Below are 23,297 nucleotides of genomic sequence, written 5' to 3'. Positions count from 1 at the left end.
CAAAGAATTAATTTTGCTACAAAAATTCAAAAGTTTAGTAACATGCGATATGTCCTTTATCGTTTCTTTCTATATTTTGTGCAGTTTCAAGATTTTTTCTTGTCTCATGCAATTTCAAGATTTTTTCTTGTCTTGTGCAGTTTCTTCAAGATTTTATTTCCTCAAACTGAGTTAAGGGCTCATCAAGACAGAACACCATGCATCTGGTAGCAGCAGACAGTCTACACATTTAAGGCCAAACTATAATTTCCTAATCCTCTGCTCGTAAAAACCAATTAAGCCTGCACATTAACTACAAAACAGACTACATAAAATCCATGAAGGAAAAATCTAATTTCTCTACGGTAGCCAGACAGCATTACTTTGCTAATATGCTCCCAAAAGACTTCAGTCAGTAATATTACAACATATATGTGTCTGACTCAGAAATACACTTGTTGTAACATACCAGACATAACTAATTGATCAGATCAGTAATCAATCACTTGTCGATTGATTACCTTTACTAATTGATCAAACTCTCCAAAGAGTTTGATTACATTTCGATAGATTTCTGATTGATAATAGCTGTAAAATCAAAGAACAAAAGTTTACATATGATTATAGATATTGTAAATGTAACTGGTGATGAGACTTCTAATTGTAAATCTGAATTTTATTAACTTTTCCAGCTATTGAACATTCAGGTTATAAATTTGAGTCTTTTAGATATGTTGCGTTATCATTACCTAACTAGGTGTGAATTAATTACAAGTAGTATCATTGAGAGAGAGTGTCGTTGTTCTTTGATTTTACAAGTATGATCGATCGAAATGTAATCGATCATACTCTTAGGCGAGTTTTATCAATTAGTAAATATAATCAATCGACAAGTGTTTGATTACTATCGATTAGTGATTGATTACTGATCTGATCGATTGGTCATATCTGGAACATATTATCTTTAATCTTTATGGGTGATTTTAATTACTAATGGTTTAATCAAACCTCAATGTTTGAATCTCATGTATCTACAGCCCTGCAGTTATAAATAGCAGTTATATAGAGCCCTATGTTATATTGCAATGTTAACAAACACCTATTTCACAGTGTATATTCCACATTGAGGAAGGGGACTGTGTGTTGTTCATGCACCACTGAACAATTTTTTGTGTTTGTTTTTACATAAATTGTGTTAATAACACAAAATGGTGTGCAGACAAACTGAATAACTCATTCATGCACATACATGCTAACTATCCCGATTTGAAGCAGTTGAAAAGACAAATCCTGATCGGAATTACAAAAATAACCCAAAATCCCGATTTCCTAAAAATATTTCCCGTTTAACAACAACAAACCCTGATTTCCAACCTGAATTTGAAACCCCGTATCATTTCTTTGTATCGGAAATTGGGACAATAATCAGCCATTGCTGCTGTTTACCCGTGTCGCGTGGTATCAGAGTGGTGTAATTTACCTGGTTTTCTCATGTTGGGGGTGTTTATTGGACAGTGAGGAGCATGTTTTGATACTAAGTAATCAGGAAGACGTATTTCAAATTGACATAATTCTTTATACAAATGTGAATGACAGTGATGATAGTGTTACCGCCATACAATCAGGCATTCCCTGAAATTTTCGCCTTTCGGGATGGCTGACAGCATCCAAGATATGCAATAGGTACGTCAACTATATTTTTTCAGTTATAATGATAAAGGCTATCCAAATCTATAGCAAAGTATCATAAAGTTATAGGGGGCCTAGTATTTAACAGACTTTATGATACGTAATCCCCAAAAGTCTGTACTTTAGCCAGTTAACTTATAATGTTGAATTTGATATTAGCAAGTAGCAAGTAATTTACTACTAAAAACATATTTTGATGATTTTTTCTACTTCTGATTAGAGATAATCATTTCAGATGTCATGGGTGCAAAGGTTTTGTTCGCAAACTGTGTGGCAGGGCAGAACACTCCTTTTCTGGTTGCAATGCAGATTGTTCCACCAGACTGATCTGCAAGGCCATGTTTACAGACAGCAAGATTGTTTTTGCAGTCAGAACTAAATGCATGTGCTTTAATTTAGATTTTGATATATTTATTCCAAAACTTATACGAGAGAAGAAATCTCTTGCTGTGGCCTTCAATTCAACATTTAAATATATCGACGACGTTTTGTCTATTAACAATGATAACTTTCACTCATATGTCGATTCGATATATCCCTGTGAGCTCGAAATAAAAGACACCACAGAGTCGTCCACTTCTGCTTCATACTTGGATATTTTATTGAAAGTAGACATTAACGGCAAACTGACAACTCAACTGTATGACAAATGGGATGATTTCAGCTTCTCCATCGTCAACTTCCCATATTTATGTAGCAATATTCCATTATCACCTGCATATGGTGTTTATATCTCTCAACTGATTCGATACGCAAGAGCTTGTTCTGCGTATGGTCAATTTTTAAATCGAGGCAAGCTACTGACAAACAAGTTGATGGTACAGGGGTTTCAACAGTCTCGATTGAAGTCAGCATTTCGCAAATTCTATGGTCGTTATAACGATCTAGTTCGTCAATACAACCTATCATTGGGTCAAATGCTGTCTGACATGTTTCATACCAATATTGTTAGGCCGTTCTTGGCACACTGATTTTGACTACGGATAACTCCGTTTACCTGATCAGGACATAGGGCTCACGGCGGGTATGGCAGGTCGACAGGGGATGCTTACTCCTCCTAGGCACCTGATCCCACCCCTGGTGTGTCCAGGGGTCCGTGTTTGCCCAACTATCTATTTTGTATTGCTTACAGGAGTTATGAGATTGATCATTGTTCGTTATCTTCGCCTTTCATAGTCCAGTCATGTTATGGGGTAAAAGGATACAACTTTAAGCATTATTTAATAATATGTAACTTATTTGTTGGAGGGGATATGTTAGTTTACTTTTAACTTTTTGCTGAATAGTTGATTTTAATAAAATAATTATGTATATCTCTCAAAGTGTTTTTTTTGTTTTTTAGTTTTGTTGGAAATTAATGGGCAAACATGCTTGATGTGTTAATATATGATACATGTACAATGATTAGATTAATTTTGATATTTTCTTTGCAAAGACAAGTATTTATTTTCATGACAAAATGTTGCGAATTTAACACTTTGAAAAAAGGTCGCTGTGGGCAAAATCCCCCATGGGGATTCTTAAAAATTGGCATGTATGCATGCATTTTTAATATTTGTCTTAGCAGCACAATATTCTTTTCCAATATCAAAATTTAAGCTTTAATTAAAGCTCATAATATTTATATTCTCTCCATAAAAGCTTTAATATTATAAAATTTACTGCTTACTCTGTACAAGTTTGTGCTCTCTCTGTGCAGTAGTGTCAAGGCTCATTTTCTCTGCTGAAGAGCAAAAGAATAATCCCAAGTTTTACTGTAGAATACTAAGGAAAAATACTGAACCAGCAAGTAGCTCAAGTCCAAGAGAGATAACTCTATTTCAATGGTAATCTTTTTATAAGTTGCATTTCTTTTTCTTCCCTCACCCAGCTAGCCGAGTATTGACAAAAGCAGGAGAATAGGAAAATGTACATCAACTCTCACTAAAATGCAAGTTTTATAAAAATCATGCACTTTTGAAGTTTCAAAAGTTATTTGACATATTTTGTCAATTTTATAATACAACAAATTCTGTAATCTGCTGATTCTTGGATCCTCCAAGTTTGTTTGAGTAAAACCCTCCACATATCCAATGTAATATCCAGTGTATGCTAGTAAAAAGCTTATCTTTTAAAACAGATTAGAGTGCTAGTGCCACAATGCACGTAGAAGCAGTTACGTAACATGCCAACTTTTAAATTTTGCTCGCGACAAGATTTTTTCAGAGCTCTAAATTCATGACATTTTGTCGTGAAAATAGATATTTGTCTTTTCAAAGAACATATCAATCTTACTCATTGAACATGCTTTATATATTAACTCAACAAGTGTGTTTCATTTTCCATTAACTTCAACAAAACTTAACCAAAAAAAAAAAACCCAACTCACATATTTTGAAAGATATGCACAATTATTTTATTGAAATCATCAACTATAGTCAGCAAAAAGTTAAAGCCAAACTAATCTATCCCACTTCAGACAAATTTGTAGATAATTGATTGGATAAAAGCTATCACATGATGACCTGAAATTTTCTACGTCTCTGTATGGAGGCCGGGTTCAAACTCCCCATCGAGGCCTCATTACATCACCTACGTATAGACCTCTCCCAAGTGAAGCAGTACAATATACAGATTTGTATATTCACTGGTATTAAACTGGTCGTTACTATCATCCCAAGATGGCGGGCGGAAATTCCGGAAAGACCACGTTTACTTATTATATCTATTTGTATTGTTTATTTGCGAATGATATGTAGGTAATTTCAATACACCTTGCTAAAGTATATTGGTCCGATAGCTATCTGTAACTTTCAATAATAGCTCTGCGTTCTGTTTCAACATAAATGATTGGTTTATTTAGTGTTATTGTTCACATTCTTAATTGATGTTTTTATATCGTGATTACATGATTTTCAATGTGATACATGTATATGGAATTCAATAGTATTTATCAAAGATGTTACTGAAATCTTAACAAATTTTCTAAAGGTCTTCTGCGGAATAAATTCATTTCACAGTCAATTTAGGAATATCATATATAAGGATAATTCATGTTATTTGTGAACCTACTATCTTAAAATGAAAAGTTTTAATATTAAGAGAAAATAAAATGATTCTTGTGTTAAATGCAAAACACAAGAAATTCTTTCCTGATTTCTGATAAGATGAACTTATGATACAGAGTATCTGCTTTCATGCAGATAGATATGATTTTTCCGTCCCCCCCCCCCAACACGAGTGTAATGTATGACTTGCACAAACACATTGTAACATTGGCCAGATTGTGTTTAACAAACATACATTGTAAAGTCAATTCTGGAAATTGCTACATTGCAATCTTTTTTTTTATTACACTGAACATGCACTCATATCTAGTACAAAGGTCATTTAGCAGCTTCAAGGTAAAATGTTAAACAGTAGCTCTAGGTGTGTCCTTTATGCTTGCCATTGCGAACAAGTTTAAGTAATATCACCCGAGGTTTGCAGAAGAAATAGAATGAAAGAAAAATAACAATTGTTTAATATATCATTTGTGAGTTGAAGCAAATACAGGCAAGAATCTTTTTCACCTGAAAGTTATAATTGTCTGCTTTGCCTATAGATCATGCTTAATGTCTCCATTCACATACACCTTTATATGATTATATAGTTTGGTATAGTGCAGTTTAAGACCTTTATAATCACCCTTCAAAAAGGCAACTCGTGCATGCATGCTTATTAAATCATTGACCAAGTTTCTACCAAAGTAATCTGGATGGAGATCTAAATTTACATAAAGTGGCTGTACCAAAGTTGTACATAGTTCAATCATAGCAATCTGTGAATGCAAATTGTCTACCAGTGACAACATGGACATCAATAGCTGGTGTAAATTGATGGCATACAATGCACAAATAATTGGACCTTAAGGCAGGACATCTACAGGGGACAGCTACATGCACATGGGCAAATTAAGCTAAATAAAATGTCTTCAGTTCCCTGATCAATATGTCTTAAATAGTAAAAAACTACCAAGGGGAAAATATTCACTTTCCAGCATCTTCGATAAAATAAATATATGTAGCAATTATCAACCTTTTCAGTTACAGCTAACAATCTTAAAACAAGAGGCTCATAGGCCACATCACTCACCTTGGCCCATATCTAAAAAATTTATACATTAGTATGTAAATTTATGATTCCCTATTGTGGCCCCATCCTTCCCCTGGGGGCCATGATTTGAACAAACTTGAATCTACGTCAGGAAGCTTTTGTGTAAATGTAAACTTTTCTGGTCCAGTGATTCTTCAGAAGATTTTTAAAGACTTTCCCTATATATTTGTATGTAAAACCTTGATCCCCTTTTGTGGCCCCATCCTACCCACAGGGGCCATGATTTGAACAAACTTGAATCTTTTCTGGCCCAGTGATTCTTCAGAAGATTTTAAATGACTTTCCCTATATATTTGTATGTAAAACTTAGATCCCCTATAGTAGCCCCATCCTACGACCAGGGCCATGATTTGAACAATCTTGAATCTGCACTATGTCAGGGCGCTTTCATGTAAATTTCTACTTTCCTGGCCCAGTGGTTCTTGTGGAGAAGATTTTAAAAGATTTTTCCTATATATTTGCATGTAAAACTTTGATCCCTTCATCCTCTCATCATTGTTGATGATCCCATGTTTTCTATCAGTCCCGGTTTTAAAGTTATACGAGTTTTTATAATCAAGGTCAAAGATCCAGGTCTCTATAAATCCTGGTTCTAAAGTTACACCAAATGTATGTTCAAGATAAGAGGTCAAGGTCACTGGAATCACTTTACCTTGATACCAATTTGTAGATCCCATCATCCTTTTATTATTTCTGAAGATCCTATCTCTTTATCAGACCTAGTTCTTAAGTAATACCAAATTTATGTTCAGAGGTCAAGGTCACTGGAGTCACTTGACCTTGATACTAGTTTGTAGGTCCTGTCATTCTCTTGCCATTTATGAAGATCCCATGTCGCTATTAGTCCTGGTTTAAATGTTACACAAGTTTTTATGTTCATGGTCAGAGGTTAAGGTCATTGGAGTCACTTAACCTTGATACTATTTTGTAGGCCCTGTCATTCTCTTTTCATTTCCGAAGACCCCAGGACTTTATCATATTTACCAAGTTATATCTGTTGACTTTTGGAATAATTATTTCCCCATAGAGTTCTATGTTAAACCCCACCCCCATTTGACCCCCCCCCCCCCCCCCCCCCCCAAAATGTATCCCAGCCAACTTCAATCTGAAAACAAAAACATTTCTGCACATCTAGATACATTGGCCTATCATATCCTAATACTTTTATCAACTGGTTACAGAGAACGGTGTCTGACAGTTTTAGGCACGAGAAAGAAGCAGTTCTGAAAAAGAAGTCTGGAAGCATTATAAAGAAGAAGAACTGAGCAAAAACAACAAGTTTCCAAACTTCGTTTGGGAGACTTAACAATTAGCTCACTGATTTCATTAAATTAATATTGCAAGATATGTATTATTGAAACCTGTATTAGAATAAAAATCATGGAAATTCTGGAAATTGATTCACTTGCATATACATTTTTTTAAAAAGGCACTCATAATTGGGAGTCAAATCACTGCAAATCTTAATGTACACAGAAACTGCTTCATTAATCTTATATCAAATTAGATGACACTCTCATGCATTGTGCATGATCGGCCCACACATTCCACTGTCTAAAATTAAACAACCTATTAAACTATGTCCTGAATACAGCTGCTAACATCACCATCAAGATCGTTAATAAATTACCCAGATACGCACAAAAGACTAGTGATTTAGAAAAAGAGGTAGAAATGTCAAATCAAATCAAATTCATATACAACTTAAATGCATTAACTGCTCTGATTAAGTACCACAACATTAAATACAATTATTCAAACACTATTACGTGTACATACTTACATTTACCAATGTCTTAATTGTCATTAAAAAACCTATCATATTTCAACAGGACAAACACATGAGAAACATAACAGCCCTATCACTTAGCATTCAAAAACTGAACCTAGGTTAAAGTTTTTCAAGAGAAGGTAAAATTGCAAGGTCAGGAGGTTAAACATTTTGGTACCATAAGAAAGGTCTTGTCCCAAGGAATACAACATGTGAAATATGAAAGCCCTAGCACCAAGCATTCAAAAGTTATGACCAAGGTTAAAGTTTTACAATAGTAGGTCGAACTCCAAAGTAAAAAATTTAGGTACCAAATGAAAGTTCTTGTCACACGGAATACCATGTAGAATATGAAAGTGACCATCCATTCAAAAGTTATGGCCAAGATTAAAGTTTTTGCAGACAAACAGACAAAAAATTATAAGCCCCAAAATGATTTAGGGGCATAAAAAAGTACAAACGAATTCAACTCTTGAATTTTGTAAAAGATTTTAACAAAGGTTTTTAAACAGAAAGCCATGATGTTGGTATGTATATATGCTAATTAAATCAATCTATTTTCCACACAAGCATTTTAATTATGTGACCAGCTTTTACAAGCAAAATTATAAACTGTAATATGGGATAACCAAGGCAACAGAATCATCATTTCACAGCTTTCTCTGAGTTTGCAAATGACAAGCCGAATGACAATGCAAGTTCAGTAACCAATATATTACCCACCCAAATAGACAATCATTAAATGACATCAGCAGAAAAACGTCATTCATTTTATGGCAACTACATGAACTTTTCCACTTTATTTATATTAACTGATCTAATTAAGGATACTGAAAGAAGTCAATATTCAGTTCACCTGTACATGCACTTTGCATTTAATTGTCACATTACAGAGGCTGATACAGTGGAACCCCGTTATTACGTTCTCCCTTTATTACGTTAGTCCGCATATTACGTTGGAATTTCAAAGCACAAAACCATTTCTTAACAAACCTATATAAAATAGACCTCGTTATTACGTTGTCCTAAAATGCCGGGACTCGGTATTACGTTGTAAATATTCCGACAAAAACGTAATAAACCCTTAATTATTCAATAGTGATTCTCAAAATAATAAGCCATTCACACCTTGACTGCCTGAGGCAGTCACCACGTAAATTTCCTGGTCTGTTTGGGGATTAGAGACGCTTGACTGATCACGCTTCCATAGATCTAGCGACATCAATACAGGTGAATACCCCGTATAGAAGCCAGTGATAAACAATTAAATAATGTTTATTTAGAAATTGTACTTTATGAAATTTACTTCATTTTTCATATTTTGATAATCAAAGAAATAATTTCTCAACCACCTGCGTGTTCAGCATAGTGTTATTACCTTCGCTATTAAAACTCTATTCACGGACAGCTTTGGTACCAAACAAGAAAGACAAAATTTATCGTAGCAATGTTACAACCGCTTGGGTAACTGCTTGGACATAGGTCACTAAAGGTGTTCAATTAAAAAAATTGTTCGTTGTTTGGACATGCAGCTTGGGTGTTCGTAAATCTCGTCCATACATACACCAATCTATCGGCCGATTTGTGCACGGCATTTACCTCAGTGAATATTTTAAAATCCCTTGAAGCGCACGTGATTTTAGTGCCATCATTTAGCGTTATAAATGAAATCTTCGTGCATCATTATATTTTTTTTTTATGTGGATTGCGCTTAAATTGTTCTCCGTGCATGTTTATCGTTGGTGAGAAGTGTGCAAAAAAAAATCCCACCCCAAAAACAACAAAACTATAGACACAAAACGCACACGATACCCAACACGGGTATCGTGTGCGTTTTGTGTCTATAGTTTTGTTGTTTTTGGGGTGGGATTTTTTTATTGTGTTGTGTATTGTGTAATTAGAGAACTTAATAAAAACGATGTTTTGTTATTTTTTAAATACGAATGTTGAATACGAACCGGAACGAGTTATTGAGAGAAATTTACATGAACGCATTGTTTTAAAGTTGAACAAAATGGCGGTCCAAACGAATGCAGAAAAAGCAACGTTTATCAAAACATCCTTATGTATCCTACACCGAATTAAAGAAAAGGGATAAGAACACGAAGAATTACGGACATTAAAGATAAGATGTAAATAAAACAAAGTATCATAGTCTTTTAAACAAAGAAACAGTAAAGATATATTCACACACCCCTTCACGGAGTACCAACGGACGATATACAATTTCCAAATGATATTTTTAACGGATTTAACTGGGAACGTTTATTACGTTGCCCCCGGTATTACGTTATTTTATCGTGACAAAATGGAAAACGTAATAACGGGGTTCCACTGTATATTTGTCGACATATCTCTCTCTCAATCTTTTGTATAATGTCTACTAGTTCTGTTCTGTCAACACTTTACATGTGTGATAAATGAATACTAAAATGAAAATGCATGTACAGTCAAAACTGCCTTAGCGACCCACTGTATTGTCATGTGACAGTCAACCCCCCCCCCCCCCCCCCCCCAAGACGTTACCCTATCTATTGTACCTGTATTAAATGACCACCTGTCTGAAGCGACCAACAACCATGATTTTTTACAACCTATTCAACGTATTTGTGTAATTTAAATTTTACCAGCTAGTATTTAACGACTGTATATTTTTCAATTACAATGCAATTCCTACTTCTGATTTCGGTCGAGCATGACAATTCTGGGAAGTATCGCACCTAACACTTTCGTTTTAAAAAATGGGTAATAGTTTGCCGATGATCTTGTTTAGTCAGAACTTGAATAAATTCTTATACCCAAGCTATCAATTGGTTAACGGGAAATCAACATGCAGGGTCATGTGGGGTTCATTAACAAAACCCAAGTTTTTGTTTATTTAACAAAATCAAGGATCAGGGAGTCAAGGCTATTTTCGAAGAATTTTGACAGACTTTAAGATATGTGGGGTAGATAGGATATGAAATCTCCCACCCGGTATACCATTATGTTCATCAGAGTTGAAAATTAACATGACTGGAATTATAAATCAGGTAAATATTGTGCTAGGGACTGAAATTAACTGAAGCATTTGTGACCTTCCTGTATGAGATACCCAAGGTTTTCAGAACCATGGAATCAATAGCGACTCACTTCGACATATCCCGAGTGTTTGACACATCCGAGTTCAAGAAAGTTGTCTGCATTAGTTCAAAAGTTAAAAGATTTGCTGTGCACAATGGATATTGTGATTTATTGAATGTCTTTCAATTTGAAAGAAAACCACATTTCTAGCATTGTACGAAAGGAGATGCAACATTTCATCACTTGCTCTTACCACCAAAGAAGCACTGCATTTTTTCAGCTACAAGTAGGCTATACATAAATACTCTTTACAACAAAATGGTTTTAAGTTTTAGAAAATTTGCATGCATTTCATAAATGAGATCTAAATCTCATGTAATATGAAATGCATGTAAATTTTATCATACTTAAACAGATTACATGTAATTTTTTATGAATAATAAATTTTGATTATCAATTTTATTTCACAATTATTAAAACCATTCTTGATATTCTTAATAATGAATTTCAAATACATGTATATTTATTTTCTCCATTGTACAATCTGTATATTATTTGTGAAATGCATTTACTGCAAAAAATAAGCAACCTGTATTAAGAGACCACCTGTCATATGTGACCGTTTTTTGATTCTCCGTTGGACTGTCTCTTGATAAAGGTTTGACTGTACATACATATCCTGCTATAGAATTACATCATTTATGGAATCACAAAAGGAGGCTTTTTAATGAGAATTAACTATATACAAATAATGTTAACCCTATCATGCCGAGCCATACAATGATTTTAATAATCAATATCATAAATTATAGATAAACTTATCTTTTTTCCCCCTTAATAATCATCCAAGCAAATAGAGAATAAGATTTCTTGCTCAAATTCTATAGCCATTTAATGATATACAAATTTTTCTTTCAGCAAAACTTGATATTCTTTCAATAATTAATTTTTACATTTAAACGAATTTCTCCGAAATATTTATGGCTTTTTGACATTAATACTGTATCATTTGCACACAAATTAAACAGTATATATGTCAATCAATAACTAGTGCCTGTGAAAGGCACTTTGATATTAAAGATAGCAATAATGGTATTCAATATTTAGCCATGGGTGAATCGGTTCATCTGTATAGCCAGTAAGTTAGGTACAGGACTTCATCTACTAAATAATCAGATACCCTTCTATACATATTAGGTTGATTTGACAAATCCTGCATCTGCATGCGAGCATTTTTTTTTTCTTTCTTCTGAATATATACATTCTTTATAATGGCTTCATCAGTATAAAATTAACATAGAGTGGTGCTAACATTTCCAGATGTTGATATATAATTTGGTATATAGTCCGATTGGTATTTAAACTAAAGTGTTTCTTTAATTTTCAACCGGCAATGAAGCAAACCTGACCCAGGGATCACGTAACAAACTCGGACTAAAGTCAAAATTTCAATCATCAGCAAGATGTTCATTACTTTTGAACTGAAACTCTTAATTTGCAGGCAAATAATATTAAGATTTTGACTTAAGATGTTACATGATCCAAAGAGGGAGGGGCAGAAGCCGTTCAAATTTTGACCGATGCTCCAAAAATAATGCAATGGTTGTTGAACTTTGGACACTTATCTATCCAAGGATAAATATATAATTTCAAGCTGTGAGAAATTGCTCAGTTCCGAATCCTTAGAAATTCATCAAAATATTGGCCCAGGGATGAGGATCAAAATAATTTGTCTGTGTTTTGAAGTCATGGTAATAAAGTTTAAAAAGTTCCGGTCTGTCTGCACCAGAACTCAGAGTTCTTGGAGGGATGAAAGGAAGCAAATGATAAGAGAGGGTTTTTTATCACTTGTGAAGGACAGAAGATATGGTACCAAATGTATGATCAAGTGAGAAAACAGACAAACTGTTGATCTTCTTTGTTACGGAATATATCATATTCACCATGTAGTGTATGCGTTCATATTACATGTATGCTGTAGGAACCAATAATGACCCAATATCCTAGGTATAACTGAAGAGCACCTGGTGGATATTTAATCAATGGATTCAGAGAATCACTGTGAATAGTGTTAACTAAGATGACTCAGTTCTAATGCTAAGTCCCTGCAAAGTTCCCATCATGCTGCTTTACAAGCTAAGCTTTCTCCGAGCCTGGCATTATCAATAAACTTTACTCCAAGGAGCTAGTTGGAGTGACTGAAAGAGTGAATCTTCATCGGAATAGCACAGAAGCAATTAACTTGATTTTATCAACATGTGATGAAAGGATATTATAACCATGTCACAATGCGGTAATTCACATTGTTCTAACCTTCCATGCTGAAGTGAGACCTAATATCAGAATGAACGATTCCAGTCATGTCACTGGGTATGTTGCCAGTATCAAAAATTTCTCAACATCAGTGAATTTCACCCCATCGACTGGACCAGAGCTACTTCCTCCTAAGTGGGGGGTTTTGGCTATAGTGCCGATCGTGTTCTGCACAGCACTAGGAAACCTTCTCGTCTGTCTCGCTGTGATTTGGGACCGCCGACTTCAAAACATGACCAATTATTTCTTGATGTCACTCGCCATTGCAGATTTCTTGGTTTCAATTTTGGTGATGCCATTTGGAATGTTAGTGGAACTCTTTGGTATGCCTTTTTATGACATATAGTTAAACTAATTCCTTTCATTTTTCTCAATAAAAAAATCGAAAAATCTGAACAAAAAACCTTCAAAATCAATTGTCTAAATTTTACGAAGTTATATCAATAATTCAATAATGATAAAATCAATCAAAGAATTGTATTCAATTAAAGCAAATGCCTAAGATTTTAATTCATTTCCCTTTTTTGTGGGGAATTTGTACAGAGTAAGGAAAAACATTTCAATCTTGAGAATTCAATTTAATAGATGATTGTTAAACTGATAATCTATAATTCCTATGATTACATAATGGATAGGAGGATACTGTCACAATTACAATAAACTTTATCGTACAATATAAATCACATTATGTGGTTAACCAAACCTCCTTCAGAATACAAGATAAAGGGATTCCATAGCCCTGAATTGGGTCATGGTACATGGTGAAATAAATCTAAAGAAGTTTTTTTCTCTGAAGATAAGAGCTAGATATATAGGAATTCAATTCTTGTTAATCAGATGATATCATTGAGCCATCCATCATTATTAAGTGTCTTAGCTACATTGATGAAAACTTCAATCAAGCCTAAAAGCTAATTTGACAAAAAGTTCCGAGTAATATTAATATAATTTATCTCCAGAATTGCAGTGGGGACATAGATTTTGCCTGTTCATTCATGTGTTTGTAAGCCTTATTTCTTGTCCAATTTCTAACAAATTGGCTGGTATGATAATGGAGCTTTCATCAAACTTTGAATTTCTATTGGATTTCAAGTTACATTGTAAATGTGAATGGTCAAGGTCATTTGAGGGGGAAATCTTTGTATACACAGGACAAACTATGATGGGGCTAATATGGCCCCCCTAAAACAATACAAAGTTTACATTATTTTGATGATTTTGTTTGTATGTTGTTTTATGTACCATTTTAGAGCTTTGGGTTTTCTTACATTGTTATGTTTGTATTTTGCTTGTCAAGAATTTTCAGACAATTGCGAATCTATGAAAATTAGACGAAACTAGTGATAATTGTAACAGGGACCATTATGGTTGTTCCCAAAACATCTCTCCATTTAAAAAGTGCATGCGCGATCAAAGCAGTGATTTTGATGGAAACTATTGAGAAAATATTGGGACAGATCAGAGAGTTACAGATTCACCCCTTATAAAAACCTGCACTTTATGGTGCAGAAAAAAAATGTGCCAAAAAAAAATCCTAACATATTTCCCAACTATACTTGTCTACTCATTAAAGACCCATACGACCCAAAAATTCACAGCTTCAAAATGATTTTGTTTGTTTGATAATTGGGATATTCAACTTCAGGGGTCAACGTCGACCCCAGAATTCCTTTAAAACGTTCACAAAAATAATTTTGATGCTTTTCTATTATTTAGATTAACATTCAGAGCAATTGTTGTTCTATAATGCTTTAAAATTATTTCTCGTTGAAGAGATAGAAAGCATCAAAGTTTTGTACATTATCCCCCTAAAAATCCCTTATTACATCACCAATGATATTTTGATGAGATCAGTAGACTAGTTAGAAAACATCAAAAAATAATTTTGCTTAAATAATGCTTAACGAATTGGATTTTGAAATATTTAGGAAACACTTTTGACCCTTCCTGGCCCCAAATAGGTCTTATCATTATCTACAAACATTGTTCTATAAGTTTTAACAAATTATTTTGGTATAAATAACAATGAAAATGTCAAAAATTGCACTAAAAAAGAAAAGAAAAGAAAAGCTCTTCCATCTCTGAAGCTTACTAGAGAAATTGCAAAACCATTTGGCACATCTACAACTACACAGTCTCCTCTACAATGCTGACAATTTCAAGTTGATAATTAAATACTCTCTGAAAACACTAGGGGACAAACTGACACTGAAAATTGAAAAAAGTCAATATTTTATGTAAAGAGTGACATAATAAAAGTTCAAGTGAATATCTTACCATCCCTTTAGATTTCACAAAAATCGCTCAATGCATTTCTGAGAAATTGTGTGCACAAAATTGTAAAGAAAATAGAAAAATAATAGAAAAAAAGACCCTAAAAATAATGATGAGGTTCCAATGGAAGACTTTAATAATGATAAGATGAAACAGAGTAAAACCAATATGTTTCCAAACTTTTTTGTTTGGGAAACAAAATAAAAATAACAAGAGCTCTGCAAAGAGCATATGCATGGTCTTACAATGAGAGTCTACAAGCTAATGATCATGACCTTTTGACCCCAAACAATAGGGTCCTCCTCTATTGATAAAAAGCTACATGTGAAGTATGAAACCAATGGAGCAAAACTTGTGACCTGTAGTGTCTACAAGCTTTTTCTATGAAGTCTCATTGTCACCATGACCTTTTGACCCCCAAAATTTTTCTTGGTAACAAAGCTACATGTGAAGTATGAAATCAATGGAGCAAATAGTGTGGCCTTTGGAGTGCCTTCAAGTTCAGTGTTACACACACGCACTCACTTACTCAACTCACACACAAATGGGCCCATTACTATATATCCTATTTTGCAATGAATTGCAAAGGGATAATAAAGAAAAGAAAAATAAGAAACAGGATAAAAACAATATGTTCCAAACTTCGTTTTGGGAACCACAATTATATTTCAAGCCTTTATTGAACAGATTTTACGTGATTTATATGTAAAATATACATCAGCAAACTGAGGCGGATGTTCATGGGTGATCCTTACTTGTGAATCTATTAAATTAAATACGTAATGGTATGAAGTGCCTTTTCTGCTTATATCAGTAAAAATTCTGAATGTTTTTGGCACACCTTTCTGATAATTATCCATAGTTTGATGGAAAACTATATTTTACAATACCAACACATTTTTTCTCTTCACCATGAAATACTCCAGGATACATCCTGCTGTTAGTTTCCATCTTGGTGATAAAATTCTAAATGATCAAGTTTTGGATTAAAGCATGCACATGCCGAAGTTGGGTTCCAGCAATCTTTGAAGTACATGAAATGATCAAAATGCGATCAATGTTGTTTCATTCAGAGTTTTGACATTTTCTCATTCATCATTACGAGAATCTAATAAATATTGATCAATGTTAAAATCAGTGATAATTCAGCAAAATATGAAGAAGATGTAATATGCGCATAATTTAAGGATATTAAATTACATCCACTGACTTTCTCTTTCTCTCTAAAGAGCCTGCGAAACCTTAGTTAAGTGAAGATGTCCTAACAATGCGCAAGAGAGAATACACACACTTGTCTAATTCGTGTGGTGCATATCGCTAGTTTGATATACCACAGCTCTATCAAACGCCTGTTGTAAATAGCACTTCTGGTCTGCACTAATTGAGATCATCCCCGCTTCAATTGTCCCCTAGTTTGTTTTCGTTTATTGATTGCATGAATAAAACCACCATAGAATCATTTTTTAAAAATGTTTTCAACAATATTTATCAAATTTAAAGTATAAACAATATAATAAATATTTTGTTCATTGGTTTATCAAACAAATTAAAGCTCGGTACATCAACTCTATCCGAAAAACCATCAGATAAACGAATCTGAAAGCAGTAAACAAGTACCAGAAAATATTGTGTACAAAAGTTGTGACATTTGAGATTATCTCAAAACTAAAGTGATAGAAAAAAAGAACATTTATAATTGCGTGGTTTGATATTTGCTCTCTCCAACTCATTAAAATGGTGATTTATGAATTTGCTCGACAAGTCTTGTGAATAAATACGCCATTCAACTCACTGGATAGAGGGAATATCAAATTACGCAATACAGGTATCCTCTATACATTATTGTAAATGCAAATAAATGCACTACATCGTAAGGTAGTGATAAGAACACCTATAAAAGTTTATCCAATACCCTCTCTCAAATTGGGAAAATAAAGATTTTTGAGACAAAATATCAGCAAGGGCATGTCCCCACACCATTGGTCCTCACTAGTCTATCTTGGGACATACACTACTTTTTTGTCCTCATGGTGCACTTTTCTGTCCTAACAATGAAGGTCAAATGGTTAAGAATTGTCCCCACTTTACATGTTTGATCAGGCCTCATAGTACATTATAAATAAACATTTTCACTATTTTTTTTCCCCTTCTAAATATACCCATGAAGCTTGAAAACATTTCTAGTTCCTAATGCTTGTAGTAAATTTATCATTTTTCAAGCACAGTTTTATCAGTGCCTATATGGAGAAAATAATAAATTTCACTTGTATATTGGCTCATTAATGTCACAAATACCGAAAAGAGAACTGAACTTATAGCTGTCAATATTACAGATTTAATGGTATCTGCATTTCCAATAGTGAGGGATAGAATATATCCGATGGCAATAAAATTTTGCAAGAAAATTAACTATAAGTGACTTCCATACAGAATCAATAATTTGTGAGATTTCTTTTTAAAGCCAGTTATGATTCCAAGAAATCTTACAAATTGAACAATAAAAAGGCTGAAGCATGATCAATTTTTTTGCCCTCACTAATTGGAATTTTTACGCAATGCTAGGTTGGGCTAAGTTGAGGATGAAACAAGTTGTAAACAAGTCTAGGTGTGCTTCATCCATTTCATCAATGATAATTACATCCTACAATAGTTCAAATCTTATTTGAAGTATCATCATGACACAATTTTCATCATGCTCATATAGTGCACACCCTCTAAATAACATGATAAAGAGTGCGGATAACCAATACTGATCAAAGAATATATGAGCATATAATAAACAAATTTTCCTAATTTGATGTTATTTAAGCATTGAATCATTTACTGTGCTAATAACACAGAACACTGAGCAGACAAAACCAATAAAGCACAAGTCACGATAAATAATTGGTACATGTACTGTAAAAGTGGTTATTTACGCTGGGGGTCAGTACACGTTTTTCCACGTCCAACATTACGTAAGGGGGAAAAAAATATGCGTTAACTGAATACATGTATAAGGTATAATATTTTATCAAATATTCATAACCATAAGCATGGGGGAAAGTTACATGCATATTACATGACTGCATAATTAGTGTAAATCCCCCCCCCCCTTTGCATAAATAACTACTTTTACCCATGCACCCACCCCATATTAACTACTTTTACAATATAAATTTTGTGTTACTTGCAAAAGTTGTCACAAAATAATGATTAAATTTTCTCAATAAAATGAAATGTGTATGTGGAATTGATAGAAAAGCAGCAGCTGTTCCAACTTCATTCAGTACTATAACACCAAAAGCTCTGTCTGTGTAATCACTCCCCGAATACGCTCATCTATAATGAAAGGTGGAGGACAAGAATACTTTCATTTTCATTGTGGAATAAGCAAAAAATCATAATAGGCAATAGTGGAATGTAAATCAAAATTACCACATATATAAATTGACGAAAAAATATAAACAAAAAGAAAACTACATGTATTTTATTCCACAAAACATTATCTTATAGGTAATTTTGTGAGTATAATCATTTGCAAAAATGATAAGTAGACGACTTCAGCAAATTTTAAACAACGATTTGCGAAGAATGCATTGTGAATAAATACACCATTGTAGTCTCACAAAAATAAGGTCTCATGAAATAAAAGTAATCTACAGATTTCCCCAATATTATTCATTTCATTGTATTTAAAATTACCAACTATACTTTTACAAATAATTCTGTTAAATGTACATGCCACAGATCGGTTGATGAATGCATTTTACAATTTCATGAAAAAATGTCTTTCATAATGAACATTGTTGCTTATTAAAAGTAAAGTTTTCTTCTTTTCTTTTTGTATTTTAGGGCATTTTCACCTGCGAGCGGAATTTTGCATTTTCTGGGTCACCACAGATGTTTTGATGTGCACAGCTTCCATCTGGCACATGTGTACAATGTCGATGGATCGATACTTTACCCTGAAATACCCCATGAAATACGGAAGAAACAAGACCAGAATGACAGTAGCCCTGAAGATTATGTTTGTGTGGCTGGTATCCATCATGATCAGCAGTCCTATTTGTGTTTACGGAATTACCGACACCATCTCCGTTCTAAATGAAGGTCAATGCGTTCCAACCATTCGTGACTTTGTCATCTATGGATCAGTTTTCGCTTTCTACATTCCCCTAACCATTATGCTAATAACATATATTCTAACAATAAGAATACTTCGGAAAAACCAGACACGAATGAAGAATATCGATAGGTCTGATTTTAAAAACATGCAAAGACATAACGAGAAGTGTGAAATGAAAACGTTTTCATGTCCACAATTGGAGGATGCTGATAAGAGCAACTGTCTGAGTGACACTGATGCCACAGTACTGGTGGGGTGTACACTTTTAAACACCCAAAGGTATGATGAAAAGGCGCAACAAAATCAAACCACTCTTCTTCCTAATGGAGAGTGTGGGGCCATTGCTTCATTCTCATATCCAGAAACATCCCCAAATCAGAAGTTTCAATCTAAATATCGCATTTCTTGTGCTGACAACTCAAAAGAATCTGACTTGGTTCAATACAAAATATCAAAGTCTATTATGAAACCAATTAGAGTGCATCGGACTGAGAATGTGAAGTTGGAACAAAGAAAGGTCACTTCATTATCTTGTCTGGAAACAAAAAATAAGGACTACCCCATCAATTCTCTGTGTACAAAATCTCAGAAGTCACACCTTCCACTACCAGGAAGGGGAGATAATTTGATAAGCATCAACTCTGATGACTCCTTGGGACATACATTGGCAGAAGAGTCTTGCATGCAAGAGGCTGTTTCATGTCCGTCTGTAAACACATCTTGTTCCATTCTTTCGAACTTGATTCCCTGTTCTGGTAACGGCCATTTTCACAGTTGTAGTGACATTGGCAGAATGGATCTAAAACTTGTAGAATGGAAGGAAAATTATTCCAAAATACAAAAAGAGATGGACCAAATTTTGAAAGGGGACTTTGACAAAGAAGATCTCAAATGCAACAGGACTCAAATTTTTGCTCAACCTCAAAGTTCAATACCTAGTTTTTACCACACAAAAGAATCCATTTTGAATCATAAAATTGAAGAACAACAAACTTATGAATCCCATGAAAATACTAAAGACGATGATAAAGACCTGGCTGTGAGGCAATGGCAACAAACCAGTGACAGAAGTGAGAATGGAAAGACTTCAACTTCTGAAGTTTCAACTTGGAACACCAGCCAAAGAGAAGTGTCCCATTCAATAAAATGTTCCACAACTATCAACAACAACACAGTATTTTCAAAATGTGAGACAGAGAGAACTTTACTAAATGTAGCTAGTGGGAAAAGAAGCTCTACAGACTGTCTTTATGCATGTCGGAGACAATCACAATTCAGCAACATCAGCATATCAAGCCAGCATTCCATGCCTCTTTCCGATTCAGGCGATTCAATAATTGACCCATCAGAGGTCTCCGACAGCTCTGAATGTTTGACAATCAAGTTACAACCTACAACCCTTCAAATGTACAAACTGACTAAGAAAAAGTCAAGTCCCTCTAGTCCACTACTAGGATCCAGCAATACACTTTATGATGGTTCAGCACATCAGATTTGTAATGGAATGGATAATCGTAATGGTCAAACAGGTCAAAATATCCCCAATGGACGGCTCAAAAACCATACTATAAACAAGCTCCTTTACAGATTCAACAAACCTCAGGGAATGGCTCCTGTTATGTCCAAGCGTGCAACTACAAATGAACAAAAAGCCTCAAAGGTGCTAGGAATTATTTTTGCTGTTTTTGTCATTTTGTGGACCCCTTTTTTCACAGTGAACATTTTGTCTGTGACGTGTCAGAACTGCATGCAGAATGTTACTCCAGAACTCATGTCGGTGTTTGTATGGATGGGGTACACAGCTTCTTTAGCTAATCCTATTATTTACACCATGTTCAACACTGCATTTCGCAGGGCATTTATTCGCATTCTTAAGTGTCATATCTGCATAAATGGCTCTCTGCGATCTGCTGATAGCACTGTCATGAGCTACATGTACCCTATGTCTCTAAATGATAGGAGGAAAATCTGTGGACAGATTTCAGTAAATCGCCATTCTCCATTGTGAACACTCCTCTGGATATTGTAATGCCTGAACATGCTCCACTGACCTGATAACTTAAAACTCTACACACTACAGTTTGAATGTCTATAATTTAATATTCAAACATCATATGAAGCTAAGATTCATTCATCTGTGATGGGATATAAGGGTGATTTGTATTGAGGTTTGACTGTAACTTTGACATCAAAAATGTGATTTTATCAGAGGTTTCTAACTTTAATGCTGAAATCCCATTCAATCTGATTTTTCTGTTGTAATAAAAAATACTGTGAAAACTCATTGCCTAATGTTTTCAATAAACATTAATTTTCAAAACTACATTTTATTTCTTTCAAACTTAGTATAGACTGATTGAAGATGGCAACTCTGTGCAGAAAACAATTTAAAATTTTCAAAGATGTTGCAAAAAGTTCTGAAATATGTAATGATTCCATATATCAATTTACCACTGTAATTTAATCTATCTGCCATTACCCAATAGACACACCGATACAAGATCGGATTTAATCCGAGAGTACCAAAGTTAAGATTTTAGCAATATTTCATTAATCTATTACAAGACTTCTTTTTAAACAACTAGTATGTGCAATGTAACATTTGTAACTGCTAATTTTTCTTCATTCCACTCTATATCTGATGGTCCTGATAAAGGTCACGACTCCTATCAGAATACAGAAAAATTCAGCCTAGCCATCAATTCTCAGTAATTTAAAACTCTCATCCATTTTCCAAAAGGGAAACACACTACACAACATGAAATTTCAGTCATCAACACTCCATAAGTATTTCAAAGTCTCAAGTGTAATGAAGTGAAAAGCTCCTCCTCAGATCCTGATGTCTGCACAAGACTGTGAATATTAGCTCAATTTAATTGAACAATGTTTCACAGTAGAAGTGTCTCCAACATCATTTTTGCTGAAGAGGGACTTAATAGATAAAATCCATGGCAAGCTTAATGTCTTCTCCACCCAATCAATAGACATTTCTTGAACCAAATAGGGTTCCTTTAGAAGCATGTTCAAACTCTCGTGAGAACATTAAGACATAAGTGAATTTCCTCTTGCTTTGACTGTTTATGGGTGGCAAAGATGACTTGCAGGAAGATTGAAACAAGAAGAAAAAAATGCATAAATTGAATAAACTAAGAACAAAAGGTTTTCTACTTGACTTTCAGAAATCAAAGACAATATGCTGTTAATTACTTGATTGGAAATTTAGATAAAGAGATAGAGACTGCTCCTTCACCGAATGTCTCACATTTGATGATCTCTCAGATAATTTTAAAAACAGAAGTCTCATATCACAGCAGCCACTGGCACATGAAAAAACTCTCACTGCTACAGCCCTCAAGTGCCATACCTAGGTCAAATTTTGAGGCACTTTCCCTGCAGGTGAAAACATCTCTATTGAGTAGAAAATTCTCCAAATAATAAAATAGATACACAAAAATATTAACTGAATTTATCTACAAAGGTAAAAACACTGGGGGGGTTCTATTCATCTTCTTTTTTTTTTTAAATTATTTTATTCAAATTTTAAATCAGATTCACCTGACATACAGTTTTATTTATTTATTATTTATTTATTCATTTTTTTTTTCTGTTCAAAGACCCAATTTTAAGTGACCTCCCTTGAAATTTAAGAAAACACACTGCCTGTCAACCAAACACAAGACAATAGGTCAGGCCCAGACAGACAGATTCACTCGAATTCAGATCTGTGTGCAGCAATTAACTCCAGCCATAACCATCCCTTTCTGTGTGCAGCAATTAACTGCAGGCATAACCATCCCTTTCATCTACCGCAAAACTAAGTTTGACACATTTTTTTAAAAAAAACTTATGATTCGATACTTAACCAATTCATATATTAGAAATAAATCAGTCACAGTCAAAACGTTACCTGAGAAAATGTCATAAACAAGAGGCCCATGGGCCACATCGCTCACCTGAGTCACCTTG

At 34.1% G+C, this 23,297-nt stretch overlaps 2 protein-coding genes across 5 annotated transcripts in view; one reads left to right on the top strand and one right to left on the bottom strand.

The window, feature by feature from the left end:
• The window catches only part of LOC125657502 (26S proteasome non-ATPase regulatory subunit 1-like), a 150,586-nt gene that overhangs the window by 69,044 nt on the left and 58,245 nt on the right, over positions 1-23,297 (bottom strand). The gene's annotated exons all lie outside the window — the stretch shown is intronic.
• On the top strand, positions 1,246-23,256 carry LOC125657503 (uncharacterized). 4 transcript variants are annotated; one of them, XR_007363355.2, is made up of 2 exons: positions 1,246-1,662; positions 1,904-3,850. XR_007363355.2 is itself a non-coding variant. In XM_048888099.2 (2 exons), the coding sequence occupies exon 2, from the start codon at positions 19,114-19,116 to the stop codon at positions 21,337-21,339; it is 2,226 nt and encodes a 741-aa protein (XP_048744056.2). In that variant the 5' UTR covers positions 1,248-1,662; positions 19,058-19,113; the 3' UTR covers positions 21,340-23,256. The 4 variants fall into 4 exon arrangements, 3 of the variants coding, with proteins under 3 accessions (XP_048744056.2, XP_048744055.2, XP_048744053.2); XM_048888099.2 differs by lacking the exon at positions 1,904-3,850 and adding an exon at positions 19,058-23,256 and having other exon boundaries at positions 1,248-1,662; XM_048888098.2 differs by lacking the exons at positions 1,246-1,662; positions 1,904-3,850 and adding exons at positions 10,230-10,605; positions 19,058-23,256.

This window comes from Ostrea edulis, chromosome 9 (assembly GCF_947568905.1).
Source record: "Ostrea edulis chromosome 9, xbOstEdul1.1, whole genome shotgun sequence".
In the NCBI taxonomy this organism is placed as follows: Eukaryota; Metazoa; Mollusca; class Bivalvia; order Ostreida; family Ostreidae; genus Ostrea; species Ostrea edulis.
The sequence above is the reverse complement of the archived record's forward strand: the minus strand, read 5'-3'. Positions and strand labels throughout refer to the sequence as shown.